We start from the raw sequence: 25,499 nt of genomic DNA, 5'->3' as shown, positions 1-25,499 counted from the left end.
GAAATCTAAAATTTCTATCATTCCTCACAATTAAAACATCTAAAAACGCCAACTTGTTATCTACTTCTGTTTCTAAGGTAAAGTTTATAGAAGGTGCTAAGGTATTTAATGCTGTTAGGAAGCTCTCTTCATGTTTGGTTTATGTATTGCTGCCACAGAGGTGTCTTTGTTACAAATAATGAATTTTTGTATCACTTGACCCTGAGGAGGTGTGAGAAACATACGAAAGCGCTTCCTCCAGCTTTACGACTATATATATATATATATATATATATATATATATATATATATATATATATATATATATATATGATTTATGATAAGAGACTAAATTCATGAAAACAGAACCAAATTATATAAACTTAAATTTATTAGAAAACAACCAAGTTTAGGAAGACGGACTAAATTTATGAAAACACATTTACAAAAACGGAAACGCCAAATTTATGAAAACACCAAAATTTATGAAACCGCTAAATTTATGAAAACAAATTTATGAACACAGACTAAAGTTATGAAAACTCCAAATTTATGAAAACGTTCTAAGTCTATGAAAACATAAAAAAATTATGAAAACGGACCCCAATTATAAAATCACTAAATGTATGAAAACGGTATGAATTTATGAAAAGACCAATTTTACGAAAACGGACTAATTTTATGAAAACAGCACCGGATCCTAAAGAAACCACCCCCCAGAACTCCCTAACAAAATATCGGCAGCAAGACCTCATCAAAATCCATTGGGTAATTCGTTGAGGAAAGAGGCAAACAAACAAAACAGAAAAAAACGAAAAAAAAAAAAAACGACAAGACGAAAAAACAGTCAGGTTCCGGGAGTGACGGATCATCAGCTGACAAGTTTCCTTGTGGGTCAGCAAGTAATATTCCGAACGTGGTAAGTCTTCACTTTGCATTGGCCTCCGAGTGCATCGTAAACTTTGTCATTTGCAGCCAGTACTACTACTACTACTACTACTACTACTACTACACTACTTACTACCTATAATAATAATAAATAATAATAATAATAATAATAATAATAATAAAAAAATAATAATAATAACAACTTGATATACGACGAACTCGAAATAGAACAATCTGGGCGAGAACACATATAAAACCAACAACATGCTTTGATATTTTGCAACAATATATAACGAAGTATTGCAGTAACCTACCTTTTTATGCGTGTGTGTAACACATTCTCTCTCTTTCTCTCTCTCTCTGTATATATATTCACATACAGAGAGAGAGAGACATTGATTCCCTCTCTCAAAAGCGTATTGCATATCAAATGAAGGATTCAAGTATCGCCCATCAATATCAAAATAGCGAAATCCTATCCCGTGCGTATGGACGTGTGTTACATAACGCTCCCTTCCTTCCCCTTAACACCCCCCCCCCCACCACCGTCCCCCTCTCAACCATACCACAAGCTTCACGTAACACGTGATAAACCTGTTCAGAACACGGGACGCAATATCCACCCGTTTGTCTGTCTGTCTATCTATCTATATATCTATCTATCTATGGTTGCGGTTAATAACCGGTGTTACGTGATTTTAGGCCATACAACGAATTTAACGTACATCTCTGACTAAAACTTAATATATATGTATATGTATATATAATTATTATTATTCAAACTAATAACAACCAATCAAGAACTCCAGGACTTTGAGACGTTTGGTACCACCCAAAACTCTTAAGTCAATTGTGGAGTCGGAGTGGTTGGCCAAGCAAGCTTTGAAGCCATCCGGTAAATAAAACAAATGAAGTCTACAAAGATTGCAACCTAGAACTTGCAGAAAACCCTGCAGTCACATTAAATAGTTAGAGAAGCTGGACAGCAAAGACTGAAGAAAGGAAATCATAAAAAGACAAGGCTCATTCAACAAAGGTTATGAGCCTACAAAGTTAATTCGAACGCTGCGAGTCTAAAATACTATGAGACTAACACAAAAAATAAAGACTTATTAACCACTGAGTCTACGATATTCCTTCCTTCAAAACCGAGTCTCAAGTCATCACTAACTAGAGGTCAACCTCATGCCTGAGTGATTAATAATACTCAACCTGCATTAGGGGGGGTAGCGCCTTCAGTATACCTCCCGTAGTGCACTGTAGGAATTAACTTAAAGGTTCCTTTGCATCGTCCCTTTGGAAGCCATGGCTGCAACCCCTTTCGTTTCTTTCACTGTACCTCCGTTCATATATCCCTCTTTCTCTCGTCTTAGTCTGCCTCCAACCTTTCAACATTATTTCCAGCGTTCAATGACCTCGTTGGTCCCACCGTCCTAGGCTTAAAGAGTCCTACTGGCATAGGCCTAAATTCTAAACTCAAAATGCCATTTCCAACAGTACCCAATCACACCCGGCCCTGTAAAGCATAACAGTAAGACTCTCTTTAGTCTAAAGTCACCGAGACTTATCATAAACGAAAATTCAACCAAGGAGACTCTTATGATCTTGTCATTTTTGATTAATCAACACTCTCCAAGATAAAGACACCTTTGTACTATTTTTTCTTAAAAGCGTATAATGGCGGCCTCCACTAAGCACGTCTCATAATCTTATCCAGCGCCTTCTTTTTTTTTAATCTTGGCGAATAATTGTCAAAAGCAGCAGCGTAAACACCTCCACTATCTATAACCTGATAAGTTTATCTTCCTGGCTGTTCGTGGTGGGGTGGGGTGAGGAGAAGGGAGAGAGGGAAAGAGGGAGAGGTGTTACGGTACATGCGGTGAAAGTGACAAAGTATATATATTTATATTTATCTCCAATCCTTAAGTTTGATTATAGAGGCTTCAAGATTTAGGTTGTCAAGCAACACTTCTTCTTTTTTTCGTTCTTTATTCTCCTCGGGCCGGAGCTATTAAAACTCACTATAAGTGATTTTTAAATATATGTATATGTATGTGTATGTGTATATATATACATATACATATTGATAAAGCCAAATAGATAGATACACTCTTCCTCAAGAGAACAGTTTGAGGAGGACATTGTGATGCAGAGCTTCTAGGCTAAGTCAGCTCTCTCTCTCTCTCGTCTAGCCCTGGTAAATATTACGTTTGTGAAATTATCTTGCATTATATATATATATATATATATATATATATATATTATATATATATATATTATATAATGCAAGATAATTTCACAAACGTAATATTTACCAGGGCTTGGAGAGAGAGAGAGAGAGAGAGAGAGAGAGAGAGAGAGAGAGAGAGAGAGAGAGAGAGAGCTGACTTAGCCTAGAAGCTCTGCATCACAATGTCCTCCTCAAACTGTCCTCTTGAGGAAGAGTGTATCTATCTATTTGGCTTTATCAATGCGTATCTTTGACGGTCAAGTGGATGAAGTGATGGCAGATGTTTCAATCTGCTCTCTCTCTCTCTCTCTCTCTCTCTCTCTCTCTCTCTCTCTCGGATCCCATGTTGACTCACAACTGAATCACTAGGTAATTCTTACAACACGATCTCTCGCTTTTCTCTTGAAGACGAGGCTTGAGAATGACTTTATACATTGACACATACTTGTATGGTAATACTTTATAAAGCTGCGTTTTCTCTGCTCTTCTAACTACAGTAGATTCACATCAAGCGTGCATCTGATGTCTAGGCCAGTCCCTTACGACGCTCCTGATTGGCAGTTGATGAGCCAATCACAGGGCTGGAAACCCTCAGTCTCTTGAGATTGTTCACATAGGCAGGATGTATGTTCCACCTCTCCTGAGGGATACTTTTGAAAGCTGTATCCCTCAGGAGAGATGGAACATACATCCTGTCTATGTGAACTCTCGAGAGAGAGACTGAGGAGAGTTTCCAACCCTGTGATTGGCTCATCAACAGCCAATCAGTAGCGTCATAAGGGACTGGCCTAGACATCAGATGCACGCTTGATGTGAATCAACTATAGTAAACTTTCGTCTGGTTTCCTTGTTCCTTTTAAACTTTTCATGTAGTACGGTCTTTCTTTCATAATCTCGCTGGGTTTCGACCTTACTAAGTCTCACACTGACTGCTATACTTCCCAAATCGCCATAACATAATCAACTTCACAATCCACAATGCCACCAAGTTACAGAGATGTTCTACCTCATCAGAGGCTGATGATATCTGTTATATTTGATGCATAGGACTGAAATCTCCTCCCCCCCAAACAACTTCCCTGTAGTCTCCACAATGCCACCCTCCCACCTATCTTCATTTTTGCTTTCTTTTTAGAACATCACTATAATATTATAATCATAGCTTTATTATAGTTCGAGTTTGCTTCCTTTCCATTCCACTCTGTCACTTTTTCAGAAAAAGAATTCCAAAACTAAAAATTTTTAAATTAAAAATAAATGTTGTTCTTCCTCTGATTTTGATTACAACACTTGGTCGTTTGAACACAGTACCCCTCAATTGCTTCCCTTTTCCCTACTCATTGGTAGCCTCTAAAACACTAAGGGCTCTGTACTACTAATCCTTGCTGTGCACCAACATTTATCTCAGATTCTTCTGATATACCTGCTGCTCTCTTCAATGTGGATTGTTATGATACAGTACGTATACTATCACCCACTCAACAAGTCTATCTGTTATTCTTAATCTCGACAAAATGGCCATCTAATAAAGTTGTCTTGGTACCCTTTCTTCATCACAACCCCGTTTCTTACAAGTTCCATTCTGATTGCCAATAGGAATTATAAACATATCCCACAAACAGGCTGTAGTTTTGCATGCTAATAACTATCATCAAAAACAAAATGGAACCTTGGGATATTTACAATTTATAGCTTTAATCAAATCCCAGTTTGAGAGAATATGACTGGATACAACCTATTGACGTGATCCTATGACTGTATGACTGTCGCTACACCACAAAAATTCTTTATAAATTAAACAAATGGAGAATTCCAAAAAACAAATTAAGATAAAAAAAACCTACAACAACTGAATTAGAGTAAAATATTGAGTGACATCGAATAGCTACCACTACGTACTCTTAATTTATCTAATCGCATAGCATCAATTCAATGCCATTTGCCTAACCCAACAAGCCACTCCCAGATCCCATTATATATTATAAAATTCCAGAGTCTACACCTTCTATACACATACATTATTCACCTTTTAATGTTATATACCTACTATAAATTTGTAAATTGTGTAGAGGATAAGCTATAATATATTTGCATCTAACATTGTATGTTTGAACAGTTTGCAAGTATTTTCAAATGTGTACGTTAAAAAACTTCACCTTTCATTTGTAGCAACCTGTCTTCTTGAAACATCACTCTATAATGTGCATTATACTGCTAACCAAAAAAGTTCATGTGCATACAGAAAAAAATATATCAAGATACAGTGTGTAGTATACAGATCAGCAAAGGCAGAGATCCTTTCATTGTACTTACATGCCTTGAAAGCTGCATTCTCCACACCATCGTCCTTCAGTTTCTGAAGAAGCTTCTCAAAGAGAAGGCCACTGGAGTTGATAGTACCAAAAATGATGCCATTACATGCAAAAGAGGCAATCATGACAAGCCACGCGCGGCATCCTCCGTCGGGGGGTACAAACGCGAGCACGTGGGCGGGAACGTCATAGTTCTGCATCGCCACCTTCTCGGCCAGAGTGGGTTCCTCTGCTTCCATCATCTGGATGTGCCCATTTTCAACTGCTGAAGCTTCAGTTTCAGCTTCAGCATTGGGGAGGGGCTCTGTATACTCGGGCGGTGCATATTCCGGTGGAGGAGTGCTTTTCGATGGAGTCACAATGGCGTGTGCGCCCTCCTCCTCAACCAGAGGTTGATCATTCTCACCAGTAACCACCATCGTCAATTCTTAAAATGTTCAACGTCCCGTAACGAAATGATAAAGATTACGTTAAACCATTATTCACTGGCACATTAAAAAATGATCTTGTTTTTAATAAGTCCAACAAGTTGTATAACAGTAGTACATAGATACAATATTTTGTATGACCACTACAACAATTTCAACTTGAAACAGGCATACACAATCTCGGTATTCGACCTACAGCTTTCTGGTGATTTTCTTTAATTAATAGGAAACCAAAAATTTCAGTCAATAAAAATGTTCACTTTAACTGCATACGAATACCCAAATGTCTGCTTTTCTTTTTAACTGGGGGTTGTCATGAAGTTACAACATCACCTGAAAAACAAAAAACAAATTTATTACATTTCTCCCCATTTAAACCAAAAATGAATATGGCGATTGCCGATTATGAAGTGTGTCCATTAGAGCAAATTTTTATTCGTGAAAATACCGTGGTACAATACTGTAATATAGTCCAATTCTAAATATACCCTGCTATGAAATAAAAACTTACCAGTATGATAAACAATTCCACAACAATGCCCCAGTGATAATTGGAGATTTAATTGTTCGTTAGTTACAGTTCCAAAGTTCATATCAGGTCTCTTATCCCCTTCAAAGCCTGACCTACAGACTTTGAAAACCTTGCCATGCCTATCCTTTGGACAAGGACCAGCTTTATCTAAAACATTCACCATTTTCAGGTACTATTCATGAATGCATTGTAAAACAAACGACACAGTCCTACCTTCAGCCCAAAGCTGCAGTCTTCCATCCTTACTTTTTATCCATTCCCTAAAGGTCCAACTTCTATAAAAACTTAACTGTACTGTCATTTTCATCCATCATCATTAACCCTTTCTGATTTTAGGGGGTCCTAAAATTTTTCATGAGGACATCACACTCTGACCACTCATGGGTAGACCAATATTTTTCTTTTACTGATAGATACCAATATATATTTCAGGATGTTAATATGGTACAGTGCCATCTTGAAGATGAAAACTTGTATGGGTTACTTTACTGCAGTACCGTGAGTTCAAAAAATAAAACAACACAAATAGCCAGCCAAAATGATGACTTGAACTTTGCCATTAATTTTCAATGCATGATGGCATTTGCAGTCATTAGATTCTACTGGGCAGACATGTGCATGACTACAATTGAAGTCATTACAATCTAAGAGCATTAAAGAATGAACTTTTCCAGTGACCCTCATGAGTCACTAAGCGCCACTAAATTGTCTTCTTAAAACTAAGCTAGTCAGTTTGTGTAATCTCCTTTCTTGAGCATTAAGAATGAACTGAAGAATACTTTTGTGCTACAGTGCAGGATTGAATAATGGAAATTAAAGATAAGATGATAAAATGATTCTGTCAACGTATTAATTATCATCTTAATATATTGCAAGCCAAAACCACCACGTCACCTTTTGCACGGACCTCATCACTTTCATGACCTGATGCTGACAGCTTATCCACAGACATTTAAGAGAGTTTATTGTGCAATGAGCATTGAAATGTTACAGTTCAACTCATTCAACACTGTATGTCTATGTATTATATGTTTTTTAAGGTTCTCTCTTATTCATCTCAAGAGCAGAGTCTAATAAACAGCACGACGAACCCACCAGACATACCATAAAGTACATCGCCTACAATTCAAATGGTTATGACATACATACTAGTATGTTTCAGGTTCTCTCTCATTGCACACAAAAGCTCTGCATTATGTACATAAAGATCACAAACCCCTGAACATCTCTAATTTTTCTATTAAAATTAAGAAATGCAGAAGAAATAATGTTTTATAGTAGAAAAGTCTTACACACAGCAGACAACTTAGGGAGTTCCAAAAGGCTTCAGCTGTAACATTTCCAAAATCTTATTGATATAAGACAAGAGTCACCACCACAGGCTCACCTTCTTGATTTTGAAGAGCAAAACTAGTGTGGTGTTCTTACATATATGCTGTAGCTCATTTATCCCAAATATTGTCTCAAAAATTAATCTAAAAAACTGGTATGACATCATGATATGCCATTTGTAGATGTCAAGTAAAACACTCCTAATGTATGCACACAGTATCTATATCCAGACATACTACTTCTATGTTATGATACACCAAATGGACAATGATCGGGACATGTTGTATATAACATTTTCTTTTTAAATTGCGTGTAGGCCTACAAAAAGTCAGAACAGATTTTTAATACAGTACTGCTTACTGATGCAAGAGGGAAGATGTGAGACATAAAATTTTAATTTCAGGTAACAGATTATATTCCATGAAGTACTACAGCAGTGAGCTTCATGTAACACTTTAGACATTAACATTTACTTTATCTAAATTAATATATAAACCTTTTGCAATATAAACTAAGCACCAACTGCACATCTTTTTCAAATCCTTTTTTAGCAGTTTTTTTTTTCTTCAGTAAGAAACTTATTCTGCTGAAGTTGGAAAGGCAAGTTCACAAGTTCATTGATAATGAATTCATTTTGCAAAATATTCTAACATAACCTAACATACCACTCATAGGATGAACCATATATCATATAAAATAAGTTAATAAATATCCCAGGCATTAAATGTTGGGTGGAATCCTAACTAGGTTACTTTCAAGTTTAATCCGTTAAACCATTAAAACTCATAACTTGATGTATACACTTTCAGAACCAAGGACAAATCCACAAACATTACTGTCAAATTAGCTGCTGAAAAACACAGTACATATTGACATTGGTTGGAACCCAGCAACATGAGGCATTAAGATGAACTGACACGTAAACTAAGCTATCGTCAGACAAACATACTTACGTCATCAGCGAGGCCACACAATGATGGCAAAGGATTGGCATTTTACCATGGTCTTTGCCTTCTTCAGGATATTGAAACTCCTACAACCTTCCATAAACAGCTATCAAGTACGGTGATCATGAGCATGCATAGATAAAGATCTCTTTTTGCTGCACTGTACAATATGGTTTTTATAATCATGGCTGATCCTTAAGCAATTAAAATACATAAAAAAAGCCATAAATGTCCTAAATTTTTTTTCATAAGCAGATTAATTGTTTTTGTCACTAGCTTCTAGCAGACAATCTTCCTACAAATAATGACCTAACCTATGCTCCTACTCTGGCTTCGGGAATATCTACACAAGATATTTAGCATATGATCATTAACCACAATTTATTTAAATTTCTCACCATTTAATCTAACAACAATTAGACATTTCTCAGTGTGATGTGACGGAGTTCATCTGCAGTGTACATAAAAATTAATAAAATGATGATGTTCAATCACAATAATTAACATATAAATAATTTCATAAATATTTAATAAATAGAAAATTGTAAAATTTTGTGAAAAAAATATCAAACTTTTTTCTAATTAAATTAAAAAATAGTTTTATATTCAACTGAGGACAAAACACAACTATAAAAAGTAAGCCTACAGACGCACTTCAGACAGATATCACTTAAGAAAATATCATAGAAAAGGGTGTATAAAATGCACTACAGGGGAGATAATTTGAGAAATTTACGTTCACATTTCATGTTCATCCCAAAGGGGCTAGTATTAACATGACGTCCCCCAAAAGTTTCCAGCAGAATTATAATTTAAAAGAAGGATATTATAATAATCAAAAACAAAAGATAAACGTAAAATGTAGCATATATACTGACATCATTCTATGCAATGCACAAGAAAAACTCACAAATAGGCTATCCCACATGTTATAAAAGTGGTAAAGTCAAAGACATCATATAAATATAAAAATTTTATATAAATGTAAATATATATAATATGTAATATATATATAGATATATATATATATATATATTATATACATTATATAAAATTTTTATATTCATATGATGTCTTTGACTTTATCACTTTTACAACATGTGGGATAGCCTATTTGTGAGTTTTTCTTGTGCATTGCATAGAATGATGTCAGTATATATGCTACATTTTACATTTATCTTTTATCAATTAAATATTGAGTTAGGTTCGCCATGAGCGTATTACAGGCTCAGGAATAGTAGACCAGGGGTAATTTACAACTGGTAATTAAACTGTGGTGAGTTTGCCACCTTCGACAGGGTTGCAGAATTTTTAACCTTTTAGTAGTAATAGATTTTGTATATGAGACTTACCCAGTAATTATATAGCTATAGTGTTGGAAACGATAACTATTATATAGAATATATATATATATATACATTATGATATAATATATATATCTATATATATATATATATATATATATAATACATTCTACCTGGTACTGCATGCTTTTATACCTTACACTGCTAACAGCAATGAAGAATCTCACAAATTAAGCTACATACTCTAGCACATCACACCAAAAATGATATTTTTGTAGTAAAATAAGGTTTTGTATATACTTACCCAGTAATTATATAGCAATAGTTATCGTTTCCAACACTATATAGCTATATAATTACTGGGTAAGTCTCATATACAAAATCTATTACTTCTAAAAGGTTAAAAATTCTGCAACCCTGTCGAATGTGGCAAACTCACCACAGTTTAATTACCAGTTGTAAATTACCCCTGGTCTACTATTCCTGAGCCTGTAATACGCTCATGGCGAACCTAACTCAATATTTAATTGCAACTCCAATGAACATACCTAATAAAAAATATTGTAGTTTACGTATGAAATATGACATGGACCCGAAAGCGGTAATATGCCATGGCTATAACCTAAATCACACCATTATCGAGAGGTAACAGTAATTCAATTGGAACTCCAATGAACGTAATCATAAACATTCTAGATTTACGTAAGAAATACGACATGCCCCCGAACCTGGCGTGTCTGCCCGTAGGTTAAACTCGACTTTAGCATGCTGCTGTTAGGCCAGGGGCATCGACGAAAATAAGAAACGATACGTTATTAATGGTGACAAAGAAAGACTACAGTGAATATATCACCGTTAAAATACGCTCGAAATACCACCTTCCCTAAATTACCACCACCATACGTGTTACCAAATGCCAGGGACATCGACGAAAATAAGAAGCGATTATACCTACTAGTATGCGTTATTACGACGACGCAGAACGACCCAAAGCGAATATATAACCGTTAAAATACGCTAAACACCCCAAAATTACCATCGCCATACGCGGTGTCAATTTCACGGAAATCGCGGAGACGTGAATACGCAATATACCAGTCAATGAGTCGGGTTTTTTTGGATAAGAGGTTCAAACACCCTTCAGCCGACAGATTGGTTCTCGGTCAATCTAATCGACGACGACGCCATCGTTTCCAGTTGCGAATACCTATAGACATAACCGCGAAGTGACTTAAAACTTAATCGCGCCTGACAGATGCGAGTAAAACCTTACCATGGAGACGTGCGAACCGAACAACGACGCGACAACGCAAGCGCACGACCACTCACCACAACCTCTGCCTTCAAACTGTAAACAAACCCGGTTGACCTGCGAGTGTCGTCTGCACCGCGATGAAGTGATATACACTCAAACATGAATGGGATACTCAGGCACGCGAGTGGGTACCATCTTGGAAAGAGGCGAGTGACGTCGGGGTGACATCGAGGATTTGGCTGTACTGAAGAGGATAGGAAGATGTCAGTCATGTTGTGACGAAAAATCGGCTTTGAAGAGAATGACATCATGCGCGTATGTTTGTAAGGTTATCTTCACCGTACCGTGCTCATCTAGCACAGTTCTTTCAGCTGATTGTTTTTATCTTCAAGTGAGGCAAGTCAGAGAACTGGTATATTCTTATTTGATTAAAACACACACACACACACACACACACAGAGAGAGAGAGAGAGAGAGAGAGAGAGAGAGAGAGAGAGAGAGAGAGAGAGAGAGAGAATTACTATCCTTCAAATCAGGACACAAAATAATATGTTTCACCGTATTTAAGTCTATGAAGTCCTGATTATATGGAAGGTGTCGTTGATTTACTTTTAAAAACTTTTATCTAAAACAAAATGCTTCCTGGGTGGCAAGCAATAATTTGTCTTTACAACTTCAGCAAATTTTGATTTATAATTGAATTTAGTCCTTATTTTTTCAGTTTGTACATATTGCAGTTGTTTCCGACGGTCCTCGCAATCATGGCGGAAGCTGCAGCAGCAGCATTCACCTCGGCAAAGTGGGGAACGCGGAAATGAGGTGCTGTTCGACTCCGAGATGTCTATGCTTCTTTTTTTCTATTCCACGCATCTAAGCAAATTTACAATATACTTTAATTTTGGAAATTTGTCAGAATAACGTGTAATGTAAATGGCTGGTATTTTAAGCCGAAATGGATACAATGGTAAAGTCAAAACTAATATATATAACGGAGGGGCTAGTCCCTCTGTTATATCTATTAGATTTGATGTGCAACATTCATTGTTCCTGTCATGATGTTATGCGATAGGATATAGACGGAAGGGAGTTCAACTGTACACGAGAACCATGTTTACGTTTGCTGGGGTATGCCTGAAGTCTGCCCAGGCCCGAGGATGAGGTGTTTAGAGTAGTTCCCTAAAATGGAACCCGGAGCAATTGGTTATATTTTAAAGATAACACCGGGGTGGCAGGCCAAGACCATGCCGATCACGCCACTAAGGCGTCCTTTGTAACTATCAAGATAGAAGGGATTGTTCAGAAATCTGAACCACAATTTTATAATAGAAATTTGGTAACCTTTCATTAATTACCTGGATGCTTTGTAGTACTCTGTAAACTGTTGTGAAGGATATTGTGAGGTCAACGTTTCATTTTTATTAAGTTTTGTTTTTGGGGGAATAAATTTGAAAGTAGTACGCTTGATGCAAGCAATGAATGTTCAGTGAGAATAATTAAAGAAAATCTTCTCAAAGGGGACTAATTCCTGAATAGGTATGCAGTTCTGTTTAGAAGAAGAAGAAGAAGAAAAAGGCCATATGCAAGACTTTTCTGTAACTGAATATTGCATTTACTGCATCTTGGGATTATGACCACAAAGGCCTCAAATATTTTATGAAGCAAAAAGGCTCTTCTGCTTAACTAAAAACCCAATGTTACTTAATTTTCAGGCACTTGTCCACAATGGCACAGTAACATTGGGTTTTTAGTTAAGCAGAAGAGCCTTTTTGCTTCATAAAATATCTGAGGCGTTTAAGGTCATAATCCCAAGATGCATTAGATGTGAAATTCATTTTCTAAACAGAACTGCATTACCTATTATTAGTTTCCTTTCAGAAAAATTTCTTTAATTATTTTCACTAAACATTCATTATCTGCATGAAGTGTACTACTTCTTTCATATCTATTTCCCCTAAACCACAACTTAATGCCATTTACATAAAAATGAAACGTTGACCTCACAACATCCTTCATAACAGTTTAAAGAGTACTACAAAGCAACCAGGTAATTAATGAAAGGTTGACAAATTTCTATTATAAAATTGTGGTTCAGATTTCTGAACAATCCCTTCTATCTTGATAGTTTTAGTACCAGCAGTCATTCAGGACGCCTTAGTGGCGTGATCGGTATGGTGTCATGGCCTGCCACCTCGGTGGCAACAAGTTCAATCTCGGGCATTCCGTTGAGGGGTAAGAGATGTGTATTTCTGGTGACAGAAGTTCTCTCTCGACGTGGTTTTTAAGTCACGTAAAGCCATTGGTCCCGTTGCTGAATAACCTCTGGTTCTGTGCATGTAAAATCATACAAACAAACAAACAAACAATTAGTCATCCAATTAGAAGTGTGTGATTTTAATTGAATCCTTTAACCATTGGTAGACATTATATCAAATAATTTTTTTTTTTTTTTTTGCCACCTGACTACGAGTAATTGACCCATTTCAATTCTTTGTCTTTAAAATATGTATAACCAATTGCTCCTGGTTCTATTTGGGGGAACTCGACTCTAAACACCTCATCCTCATGCCTGGGCAGACTTCAGGCTTATATACCTACTCCAGCAAACGTAAACATAGTTCTCGTGTCCAGTTGAACTCTCTTCCTCTTTCTTCTATCGTATTACATAACATCATGCATGACAGGAACAATGCCTGCTGCACAACAAAATAAGAACCAAGATAAAAACAAGTAAATAATGCAGCAATCAAGTTTATTTTTTATAGCGTATATACAAAAAGATTGTTTATTTGTATGGTGCTTTTACGTTGCATGGAACCAGTGGTTATTCAGCAACGTGACTTCCGAACCACGTCGAGAGTGATCTTCTATCACCAGAAATACACATCTCTCTCCTCAATGGAATGACCGAGAATCGAACACGCGACCACCGAGATGGGACGCTAATACCATACCAACCACGGCGCTTACAAAAGGTTTATTTCTTTGTATGGTTTTTACGTTTTATGGATCCAGTGGTTATTCAGTAACGGGACCAACGGCTTTACGTTACTTCCAAACCACGTCGAGAGTGAACTTCTATCACCAGAAATACACATCTCTAACCCACTAGTGGAGTGACCGAGAATCGAACTCACGGCCATTAAACTTTAACCTCGGCCAGCTATGGGTCAGGCCTATATCGTTGTCAGACGCACGACTATGGTCAACTTTAACCTTAAATTATATAGTAATTAAAGTGGCTAGAGGATTTTTTTTTTATACCACAAAAACAATTCTACTTCCACCAAAAAAGGATTAGGCCTATGTGGCATTTCAAAACTTCACACTGCCATTTGAATATAGAGTCATCTTCCAAACAAAGGATTTGAAATGAAATACAATCAAAATAGCAATATGTATTTTGTCGTAACATATTACGAAAATGGACAAACAGCTACTTTCCAATTGCACATGATTTCCATCACAGGTCTTGCTCCTTTCAATGTTTTTCATCCACAGTAGTGTGCAGATATTTTGAAGGAAAAGGCAGCTTAGGTGCAGAACAGGACATCAAAATGATAAAAAAAAAAAAAAAAAAAAAAGCTACATCATCAATAACAAGAAAATACTAAACTCAGAATATAGTAACATATGATGGAGGCTATGTTATTTGACGTAACCAGCAAAGCCAAAGACACAAAGAGACAGTCCTCTAGTAAGGGGGACCTAACCCATGGGATACTCAATTCAATTCCTTTTTGTTCCTCTTTTTTTTTCAGGCTTTTCCTTCTTTCTATATGAAGTAGTGCCTCTATCTGGACATATTACAAGCACCTACGCAAAATAAATAACACATACCTCAGATATTAAAAAAGGATGAATATGCATGAATTCCTAGTGACAAAAAAGAATATTGCTTTGATCTTTGCATGTTTGTATGTGGGGCATATTATAATATTGAAAAGCCACCTGCAAACATTTTTATAACAGCTTACTATTACAGTATCATTAAATAGTTAACCACACCACTGAGTTGACTTTCTCAACATCCAAGACTGACCAGAAGACCTACAAACCGAACTCGATGCATTGTAACGTTCTTCTTTTGTACTCTTGAATTTTTTTTTTGTATTCTATATAATTTTGCAGTTCTTAACCCACACGCAACAGAGGTCAAGATCAATCTGTATACATCACCAGAACCCTGTACATACTATACACAGTTCCTGTTCAGTACCATAAAATAAAGCCACCACCAGACACACCATGTGGAATTTTTGTTGTCACTAAGATGTAGATTCTTTAATATACCAAGTAATCAACAATATAATCACATTCAATAGTCACAATTACAATTGTTAAATGGAGTGCTTTACTAATAAAATATGAAACAAGGACTTCAAAATAAGATAAATTTTCAACAACAAAAGGAACAGGATCTTAAAGGATTGACACTGTGAACTAATAGAAGTATTTCAGTCAACCGTTTCACTCAATAGGTTCTTGCAAGTCATGTGTGTCCCTGAACCAGAGTTGTCATAAGCGATTTTTCCTTTGTACAATGGCTGTGTATTTATCATGCTATGATACAAGTTTTGTTGGCACTTTAAAAGGAAAAAAACTTGTACTTCATTGTGGTATATTCACAAAAAGCAAATCAATAAAACAAGAGGCTAAAAACATAAATGACTCTGGTTACATTTTGGATGATGAGTCAGGGTGCCATGCATGATGAAAAGGGGTTAACACTCCACCAAAGAATCTAACTGAAATGTTTTAGCTTTATGCTTAGAATAATTCATTAAGCATTACAAAAGTATCTACAATTAAAAAGGGGGTGAGCATAATAAATCAGCTGGCCACAAAAGGAAATACAAAATAAAGGGACATCTTTCAACAACAACTTGCTACTCATGTCGTTTTTTTTTTTTTTTTTTTTACCCAAGTCTGTATGTGGATTCCTTTGACATCCCTTGCTATTTCTCTGATTTACTTGAGCAACTTTCAATTTTTCCTCTTCAAACTTTCATCCACCCCTTCAAAAAGGAATTCTTCCAGCAGTTTTCATCCTTTACAAAATTTGCTCTATTAAAAATTCCTCCTTTTCAAATTAAAATTTTCATCTTACATTTTCACCCACAACATACAAACTAATTTTTCTATTTCAGTTGTTATTCCTCTTCCAATATTCATCCCTCCATTATAAACAAATCCTTAGCCAAGACTATGAAGTCTCAGAAATCTTACTCAATGGTTGGTCTGCACTATATAGTACTTTGCATTTACTGTACATAGTTCCTTGTATTCCGGTTAAAATCAGAAACCATCAACTCAAAAATGCAATAACTGCACCTGAAAATGGCGACTGCCAAGGATAACACCACCAAATCAAGCTAAATGGTATACTATATATGCCACTAGGATTAAAATCATAGCAATATTAGGCTAACCAAGACCTTCCCTTATCATAATACTAAAAGAAGGGCTTGATGCATAAAACAAAGTAAGCAATAACATATGTGGAAGTTAAAGTCGATCAAACATAAATCAGTGATCAGAAAGATATCTCTGCATTTCCATAAAAATTATATCTCAGTCATTCATTCAAATTTCATTACTCATTTAAAAGTTCAATTTGCTGTATTTTTAAATTCAAAACTGCTCATTGCAATTTACAAGACAATGGGGAATTAAAATTCACCATAGATAAAACTAAAAATAATGTCTACCACAACAGAAAATATACAATAGCAGTAATGAAATGCTTGCTGTATGATACAAATACTGATGAAATTTAATCTTTTCACCAATCCAACACTCACCATCAATCAAGTCCTCTCCAATACTTATACCACTAAAAAACCATGAGGATATCACAATTTCTGGCCCACCTCAACACAAAACTTATCCTCATGGTATTCAACAAATGCCCTATGGCCTGATCAGAAAATAACAGTGTTGTCCCGACCACTTTTAAGGATTGAGAAATTTCTCATGCTATTTTGAATAATTCTGCATATCTAACTTTAAACGTTTGTGGAATCTGTTACAAAGATATAAATTATACAATCACAATACAACATATCTGGAAGGAATACATACTCAACATATATAAGGTCAAACTCATAAATTTTGAACACTGGTTAACATAAGCAACGTGTAGCATGTTGAACATGTATACACGACTGCTTGAACCAATTCAAAATGTTAAATATTTCTTAATCTTGTAATGTGATATTGTTCATATTTTCTTATGCAGTATATTTTTCAACTTTGGATGAAATTGTATTACAAATTACAGCCAAGAAAATCAAATAATGTTAAGACATACCTGCAAAGAGCTAAAATGACAGTAGTTACCCATGCAGACTCTACAGGAATTGCCAAGCATTCCTCTTTTACATCTTGCTGAAACTCCTTAGGCGTGCAATTTCAGTAAAGTAAGTTAAGACATCACCCTTTCAATGGATCATACATAGGTGATGTTCAAAGAGGTGTATACAAAGCAACAAGCCATTCCTGTACAGTTAAGCCAAAAAGCATTAAAAATGACTGAACAAATGTATGAACTGAGAAGGTTACATATTACAGGACTAAAATATGGATTAATGTAATGCAAAAAATCCTTCCAATATTTTCAAATACATTAATACCTCTTTTTATGTCATTAATTCATCACAAGACTTGCAACTTAGTTCAGAAAATAACTTTGACGAAATATTGAAAAAATGACCCAGATATTCACAAAAACTCCTAAAGGCAAGCCCATGATGTCCATTAATAAGTCATACAATATTTCAAAATTTTCACTGTCGTTTTATCAAAGGTATACATTCTAACTGCCAAAAGTATAAAGAATGTAGTGAAACACTGAACAAGATTTACTTGTACCAGATGAGTGATCGTCAATGTGTTCCTTACGTACCTCTTTTCATGAATGATCGTTGACAACGTTAAACAAGTCAAAATAAAAGCATGAACTTTAGTGGCAATCTTTCCACCTTATGAAAGTGTTTTATCAAAGCCATCTTATACTGGACGCTTAGTAGCACCAGCAGTAACAGACGACACTTCCTTCAGAACCACGGGACAAAAAATATTCAAGTTACAAGTTCCAAGTAACGTAAATAAGCGCAACTTTGAATACACTGACAAGAGCGAGCACCGCCACGTAGCCAAAGCAAAACGCTGGGACCATAACAGCTGAACATCGTGTAAGACATTATCTTCATTATTTTTAAGCCTTGAAATGATTTTATACATTATTTGATATATTTTAACTTTTGTTTCTATATGTTTTTGCACTATTTTATTGATTTTTGTTTGTATTTTATTGCTAACCGACAAAGTTACATAACTGCCGTATGTTGATTAGGTACTACATACAGTAAATTACTTTTCTTTCACTCAAATTATGATTTACTAACAATTTATTTCATATACCCCAATCACAGTTTGTCAAAAACGAGTTAATGTCTAATAAAAGCATACAGTAAAATGTTGAAACCTGAAACCTCTCAGATACTGAGTAACGTAGGCACAGTTTCGTCCAATTGTTCGTCTCCAACTGCAGCATACCCGAGAAATCAAGCTTATGGATTATAGTGCAAATCTTAACTTCTAAATGAACAATTTGTACAGGGAACTTACACTGTTTCTCTAATATGATGAATGTGGTATTTTATGCACTGTTGCATGAATATTAACCTAACTAATTTATTGCACCTGAATAAATAAGACTTATATAAATTCCAACACATTACAATCGAGAAATAACAATGTACGTATAAAGAAATGCAGGCTACAAAAACTTATGTCTTAATACTATAACCTCTACAACCATTCAAAGTTGTCAAATCTCTCCCAAGAACAACACTCAGATTAAGCACATTTGCCCTATCCTTTCCCCTATACAGGCAGTACCCAGCTTACAACATTCCCAGGCTACAACGCTTTTCAATTATATTCATCAGAAATTATTTCCAGGTTTATGACGCATGTTCCAAGGTTACGGCGCTTACAATGCTGATTGCAGAAGAAATGTGACTCCAAAAATGCAAACTAATCAATATTTGAATTTTTTTATGAAAAATGCAATAAGAATGCAGTTTTCATGGTTCTTAATGCACCCAGAGCATTAAAAGTAAAGTTTTCATAGGATTTTTGACGATGTTCCGGCTTACGATGATTTTCGGCTTACAACGTGTCTCAAGAACGAAAACCCCGTCGTAACCCGGGGACTGCCTGTACTTGTCAATGAGTGAAGGGTACATACTAGCCCATATAGGATGGTGTGTGCCTTGATAATATTTATGCATAAAAAAAAAGGAATTCACATAATACCCTTTCAGAATACTGTTTATACACTGTGCAAGTGATGCCCTAATTAATGCTGGTACTGTAAACAGCAATAAAAAAAGTGCCAATAAACTAACAAAAAAATCTGATACATATATGTATGTAACAGATTTATTGGTGTAGTCATGGGGTACGATGCTCAACCAGACAAAAATTATGGCTTTTTTTTTATATAGTGCTTTTGAGCATTAGCCCAATCCTTGATTCACTTTAGGTAAAATCAAATGAGAATGGAGTGCTTCACTATACCTGTGGTTTCATTATCTTTGGCTCCAAGCTTACTTTTGAACAGAAATTAAACAGCACACCTAATGCTACCACAGAAAGTTCATGAAGCTCCTGGCACTGAAAGAAATGATGGAAATCATGTTATTTACTCCAGGTTGGTCCACCATTCAAATATTTTTGCACAGTCCTTAAGTCCTCAAGAAACTGCAACCCCTATTCTATACGTATATAGTAAACTTAACGGCTTATAGTGTGGCTTTCATCTTAGAAATAATGATGGAAGAATTGAACATAGCCATCTTTGGTCAGCTGTAGTGCCTCTTCATCAGTCTCATACATTGGAAGCATACGGATATCATCATGTTAGTACTGTGGTAAAGATAGTTTTACCAGACGACCGAGTTGTGACCACCGACTTCACATGGTTTCTTCTTATTACATAATTTGGATCTAATTCAATGAACTGCACAACTTGAAAAATCTAAGGATTGGATAAAATAAAAGAGTTTAATTTCCCAAGAATTATTGGATTTTGGTGTTATGATTAGGAAATTTTGTGGTAATGCTTAACTCAAAACTAGTAGTACAGGGAGTCCTTGCTTATTGGCAGTGTCAGTAAATGGTGTTCTTGTTTTACGGCGCTTGGCTAATGATGTTGTTAACCAGCTTTTTGGTGACGGTAAGCAATTTTCAGCATCAGTAAGCGGTTTATCGGTGTTGGTAAGTGGGCGCCGATAAGCAGTTTATTGGCGCTTACGATGTCATAAACACCATTTATTACCATAATTATCGGATATTTTCAGTTAGTGGCACTTGGCCAGGCACGGAACTTCCGCCGTTAACCAGGAACTGCCTGTAAACGCAAGGTCTAAGGCAAACCAAAAAGCACTACCACAACTTCCAGGTACAATGGAATTTTTTTACATCACAATGTGCCAGAATTTATATAGACAAAACGGTAGTCTCCAAAGTTACAAAATTGAGAGACCAATATGAAATTTGAATTCTTCTTCCTCTAAAATAGCCACAAAACATCCAACAGGCCACCATTTCACCGACTGATTTGTGAAAACCTGCACCCGCTAAATTGCCCAGCAGACTACATATACTCCTTCTCTTCTGCCCACTTTCCACAACTTTGACATCTTCTACTTGATCCTTCTTTCTCAAATCCTATAACTTTCCCTTCTCATTGATTTAGCACATCGGGTAACTTTCACACCACTACTGACCCAATTAATTCAAGGCTGCATCAAATGACTTGTCCGTTTGCTCTCTCAAACTTTCTGAAAATATCTGGTGAACTCCTCCAGATTTTGAACCAACGAAGTGTTACCATCAACAATAACTATCACTCAGGAATATATATAGGGTTGGATGCAATGCTAAATAAGGCGTGCTTACGGAAAATAAATGGGGCACTCGGGTGAAATACTATAGTACTATAACTCATACAAACTTTTCTGACAAATATCAAGACTACAGACATCTAATTTATCCAAAAACAACAAGGACGCTTAATCATTTTTGCAATTCATTCAGAGGGAAATACGTGAATAGTAGCCATATATGTAAACACAGCTTCTTGAGATAAATATAAAAAGGCATTTCATAAACTCCAAAGCAAACAACAATAATTTCTAATTCACATTCTTTACACAAAAGAACTTTGCTTTAACAAATTCTCAAGAGTGGTTCCAGGCATTCATCACTTGCAGTGGGCTGCTATCAGTTACTCTAAAACAGGATAAGGTTGGGTAAAGTGTTGCTTACAAACTGTATAGTACGTTGGAAATATATTTTGTCAAATAAAATTACGTCTTCCACAATTACACAAACATGAATGAGAAACCTGAATTTGACATATTTATATAATCATTACCTGGGAAGTCAAGCCTGGAAACAGCCTGTACTTATTTTGTACAGCTAAATTCGTCACGCTAGAGCTTGTTAAAGCAATGCACTAATGTATTTTCTAATTTATATCTTTTTAATTTCATTAGACTACCAGATACATTACATCTGACTGACAGGATCTAGTCCAAAAATTAGAGATTTCAAACCTACTTCATCGTTCCTTTCCACATCTTTGAACTGACTGCCAGATCAAATATACAATCATAAATACTGAAACATATCAAATCAAATAGTACATCAGTTTGGGAAACACAAAATGCTAAGCTACCTGAATTCTTAACCTTATTATGTGTATTATATTCATAATTATATATAAATTTCTATTTTCATACGTATATATTTCATATATAACCACACTAAGTAATCAAGACTTACCAACAAGCACCATCAACAAAATGGGCCAAGTCAATAAGAAAACCACATTCGTGGGCTCAAGCGGATAGTTAAGCGATTCCTTTGGTATAAAACTATAAATGACATTCTTATGTACAACAATCTTGCATTCTTATGCAAGCATATAACCTTTGAAAAAGGGTCAACAACTATTTATCTTCTGTACACCGGGTGACAATGGTAATGACACTATTCCTCGCAGTTCACAATTCAAGAACACAAACCAAAGAAATGAAATGAAGGCTGTTTTACTAAAAAATCTGTAATCTGAATCGTTGGTTCATGAACTACGAGGTAAAGGGTCACAGCTGGTATCACAGAGTGTACCTGTGAATAATCATGTACTTTACAGGTATAATTAGAAAATGCCCAACCCCGACTTTCAGCACAGAAGCTTCCTCTTGATGGCTCTTATACTGCAATTCTTTCAATATGGAAATTGTGTTTCAATGAGATTCTTCTAATAAACAAATGTCCAAGGTTACAAATATTTTGATGTAATACAAATCTAGCCACAGTCGCTTGTGGAGACTGAAAGAATGAGACCATTAAGTGCTTCAACCCTTTCTAACTTTGATGAGAAGTTATTTAACTACTACTTCATTAACTATTGATAAAATGATTTATAATTCCAATAACAGCATTAGAATTTCTCTTTCACTGATTAGAAAAAGAATACTGTTCAAAACCCCATTCTGAGCAAAAACATTATTACCATTAATAATTTTGCCACACACGTATCATGAAAAAAATCTTCACGCTACGTAATATAAAATCCCACCTTCAAGTAGCATGAGGGGACGCTGCAAAAAGATTTCTTGCGGGATAAATAGAGGGTTAATATAACCCAAAAGACAACAGCAGTGACTACTTAATATCAAGAGAATAATACGTTTCGTTCCGTTACGTGTCAAACAAAAGATTTCTTAAATATAATGATAAAACTTTGAAAACGAAAAAATTCTGTACATATGTTCATGGCGAAGAGAAAGCAATCACGACCACTGAAGAGAATTGTCGGGGGACTCTACACTTGATGAGTTCTGCATGACAGTAAAAGACGAGTTAGACTGGACGGGAGGCACGGCACTGTACGTCGTCCCGTTAGGACTCTGCGTGACCCTAGAGAACGTAGAACTGGGCGAGTTCTGAGAGCTAGAGGATAGTGTCGACGTGCCTCGGGTTGGTTCGGAGCTCTCCCACTCCATCAGAGCATCATTGAGGAGAGTCTGAAGGTCGACTGGTCCAGATGAACCCTCCTGATCTGTACATTCACATTTTGCAAGAACATTTCTTAGCATTTGCAGCTTGTTCGTACAGATGACGACACAACAAGAATCATCTTCCCTCTTCAAAACTAAATCTAAGCTTGAGCCGTGACTTTGCCTTCCGTCACCAGAACTGCAGTGAGTGTGAGCAATCGGTTGCTCTTCTGCCCCAGTTCCCGGATGATGACAATGGTAATCTGCCTTGGTCTGGGGCTGTTGCCTCAGGTCGGCATGCTGATGCTGAATGGGCTCTGAAAACTCGTGGGAATGTGGGTGATCTGTTTTATGCTGGTAGTGTTTCCCATCAGATCCCAGACTCTGAAAAACTGACTCAGAACCCTGAAGAGCTTTTTTAGCTTCACAGGAATGATGCTGAGTGCTATCCTTATCAGATAGAGAGTGGTTGTACTTCAAATGAGAGTCTGAGGAGCTCAAATGAGACTGGTGTGTTTGAAAGTCTAAATTTGACAACTCCTGTCCTCCTTGGTGGAGGGAAGATGCAGACGACTGATCTGCGAGCGAAGGATACTTCGGAGACGCACTACTCGAGGGCAACGAAACATTATGGCACGAGCGGTGAACACTTTTCTGAGAGTTTGAGGAACAGCAATGAGAGGCCTCAGAAGAATGGTTGGCTCCTGCTGCAGATGAGTTTGGGGAGCAGCCACTATGAAATGAAGATGGTGACTGGGCATCTGAACAACATCCCTTCGGCTTTAAGCTGGATGGACAAGCTAAAGAAGCTACAATGTCTTGGGTGGACTCACACCATGACCTTGCTTCAGACTTCCCCTGTCTGCAGCAAGTGGATGTTGACGAACTACCCGATGACGTGTTAAAATCCGACGTCTGAGAAGAAGAACCCATACAGCACGATTTTACTTTGTTAAATTGCCCACAATATTCTTGTTGGCCTCCTTGTTGTTTACCTTTCCCATTACAGCAAGAACATGATGATGGCATGTTCTTCTCAGTGTGGATATCACTTTTCATTGCTAACTGATTTTCAGAAGGAACTTGCTGAGGGTGTTGCTGTTGTATCATTGGACCAATTGGAGTTAAGGAGGAAGGTCCAGCAACTACTGGCGATGCCTGAGGAGTAAATCCCCTTGACATGTTGCTACCACTTGACTGCGTATGAGTAGACAAGTTAGGCAGACTTCCCATATCATCTGTTAGCAAAGCTTCAATCATATTAGGTGAAGAGAAGGGAAAATCTGAGGTTATATCAAATGCCTGGTCAATAGAAGTGCTGTCACTGCCTAAACTCACAGGCTGGCTCATTCCATTCTCACCACATTTTCCATTACCAAAGATAGAATGAGTAAGTGGATAGCTTATCAGATCTGCCATGGGTGGAGATGCTAAGTTACTCATGTCATCCAAATTGGATAACGCAGTAAAGGAAGACGACGAGCTCTGTTGTCCAGAAGGGCCAGGAAGTAAAGTTTCTAAATTGTGCTGAGATGATCTTTGGGATGATGTCACTGTTTGGGAAGATGCAGATGAATCCATGCCAACAGTCTCTTGCAAAAACTCATCGACAGAAATCTGCTGATCTTGGTGGTTCAATGGCTGAGGACACTCTAGGCTTCCTACTTCACACTTCTTTTGAAATGGGTTGTTAGAAAGACTGGTATCTGGAATTTGCCCTGAGAATGAAGGCACACTGAGTGAGTCTGTGCCCGGTCCTGGGTAAACTTCAGTTGGAACTTCAGATACTCGTGGCGGTTTTGTTATCGTCCCTGAAAAGTTATCAGAAGTTTGCCTCTTTGGGGTTGCTGCTACAGCACCCGACAGCTGACGAGCGGAAGATGCTCCATCATCAATAGCATTGCAAGAGCATTCATTGCCTCTTGCAGGGTCACAGTTGCAAGGATTACACTTGCAGATATCAGCATGCGCTGTGATCTTTTCCAGGAGACCTCGCTTGTCATTTTCAGTGCTCTGGAAAAAGATTGAAAAGCTTATCAATAAAATCAACAGGATACAAATATCAACATATAACCTAAGAATATTAGATATGATGACAACTGGTTACAAGTAGACCCCCTGCCCAATGAAAAATATAAAGATTACTCTGATAATTTGTGGTTTGTAAAACTGAAAACAAACGAGAGTAAAAAAATGAGTGTTCCAGCAAATAGTA

The 25,499-nt window shown here is 36.5% G+C and overlaps 2 protein-coding genes across 12 annotated transcripts in view; both read right to left on the bottom strand.

The window, feature by feature from the left end:
- LOC135199457 (monocarboxylate transporter 10-like) overlaps positions 1 to 11,376 on the bottom strand; it is a 110,702-nt gene extending 99,326 nt beyond the window's left edge. For 5 of the 7 annotated variants that reach the window (XM_064227531.1, XM_064227526.1, XM_064227529.1 and 2 more), the window contains exons 1-2: positions 11,226 to 11,376; positions 5,411 to 6,170 (exon numbers count right to left, since the gene is read on the bottom strand). In XM_064227531.1, coding sequence (XP_064083601.1) covers positions 5,411 to 5,828 — 418 coding nt within the window. In that variant the 5' untranslated portion in view covers positions 5,829 to 6,170; positions 11,226 to 11,376. Of the gene's footprint in view, positions 1 to 5,410; positions 6,171 to 10,907; positions 10,926 to 11,225 lie in introns of those variants that run through there. The other 2 variants (XM_064227527.1, XM_064227528.1) reach the window with 2 other exon arrangements.
- Positions 11,377 to 14,589: 3,213 nt separating this feature from the next.
- LOC135199455 (uncharacterized) overlaps positions 14,590 to 25,499 on the bottom strand; it is a 79,848-nt gene continuing 68,938 nt past the window's right edge. For all 5 annotated transcript variants that reach the window (XM_064227520.1, XM_064227524.1, XM_064227519.1 and 2 more), the window contains one exon: positions 14,590 to 25,297. In XM_064227520.1, coding sequence (XP_064083590.1) covers positions 23,078 to 25,297 — 2,220 coding nt within the window. In that variant the 3' untranslated portion in view covers positions 14,590 to 23,077. The remainder of the gene's footprint in view (positions 25,298 to 25,499) is intronic.

This window comes from Macrobrachium nipponense, chromosome 25 (genome assembly GCF_015104395.2).
Source record: "Macrobrachium nipponense isolate FS-2020 chromosome 25, ASM1510439v2, whole genome shotgun sequence".
NCBI lineage: Eukaryota > Metazoa > Arthropoda > Malacostraca > Decapoda > Palaemonidae > Macrobrachium > Macrobrachium nipponense.
The sequence above is the reverse complement of the archived record's forward strand: the minus strand, read 5'-3'. Positions and strand labels throughout refer to the sequence as shown.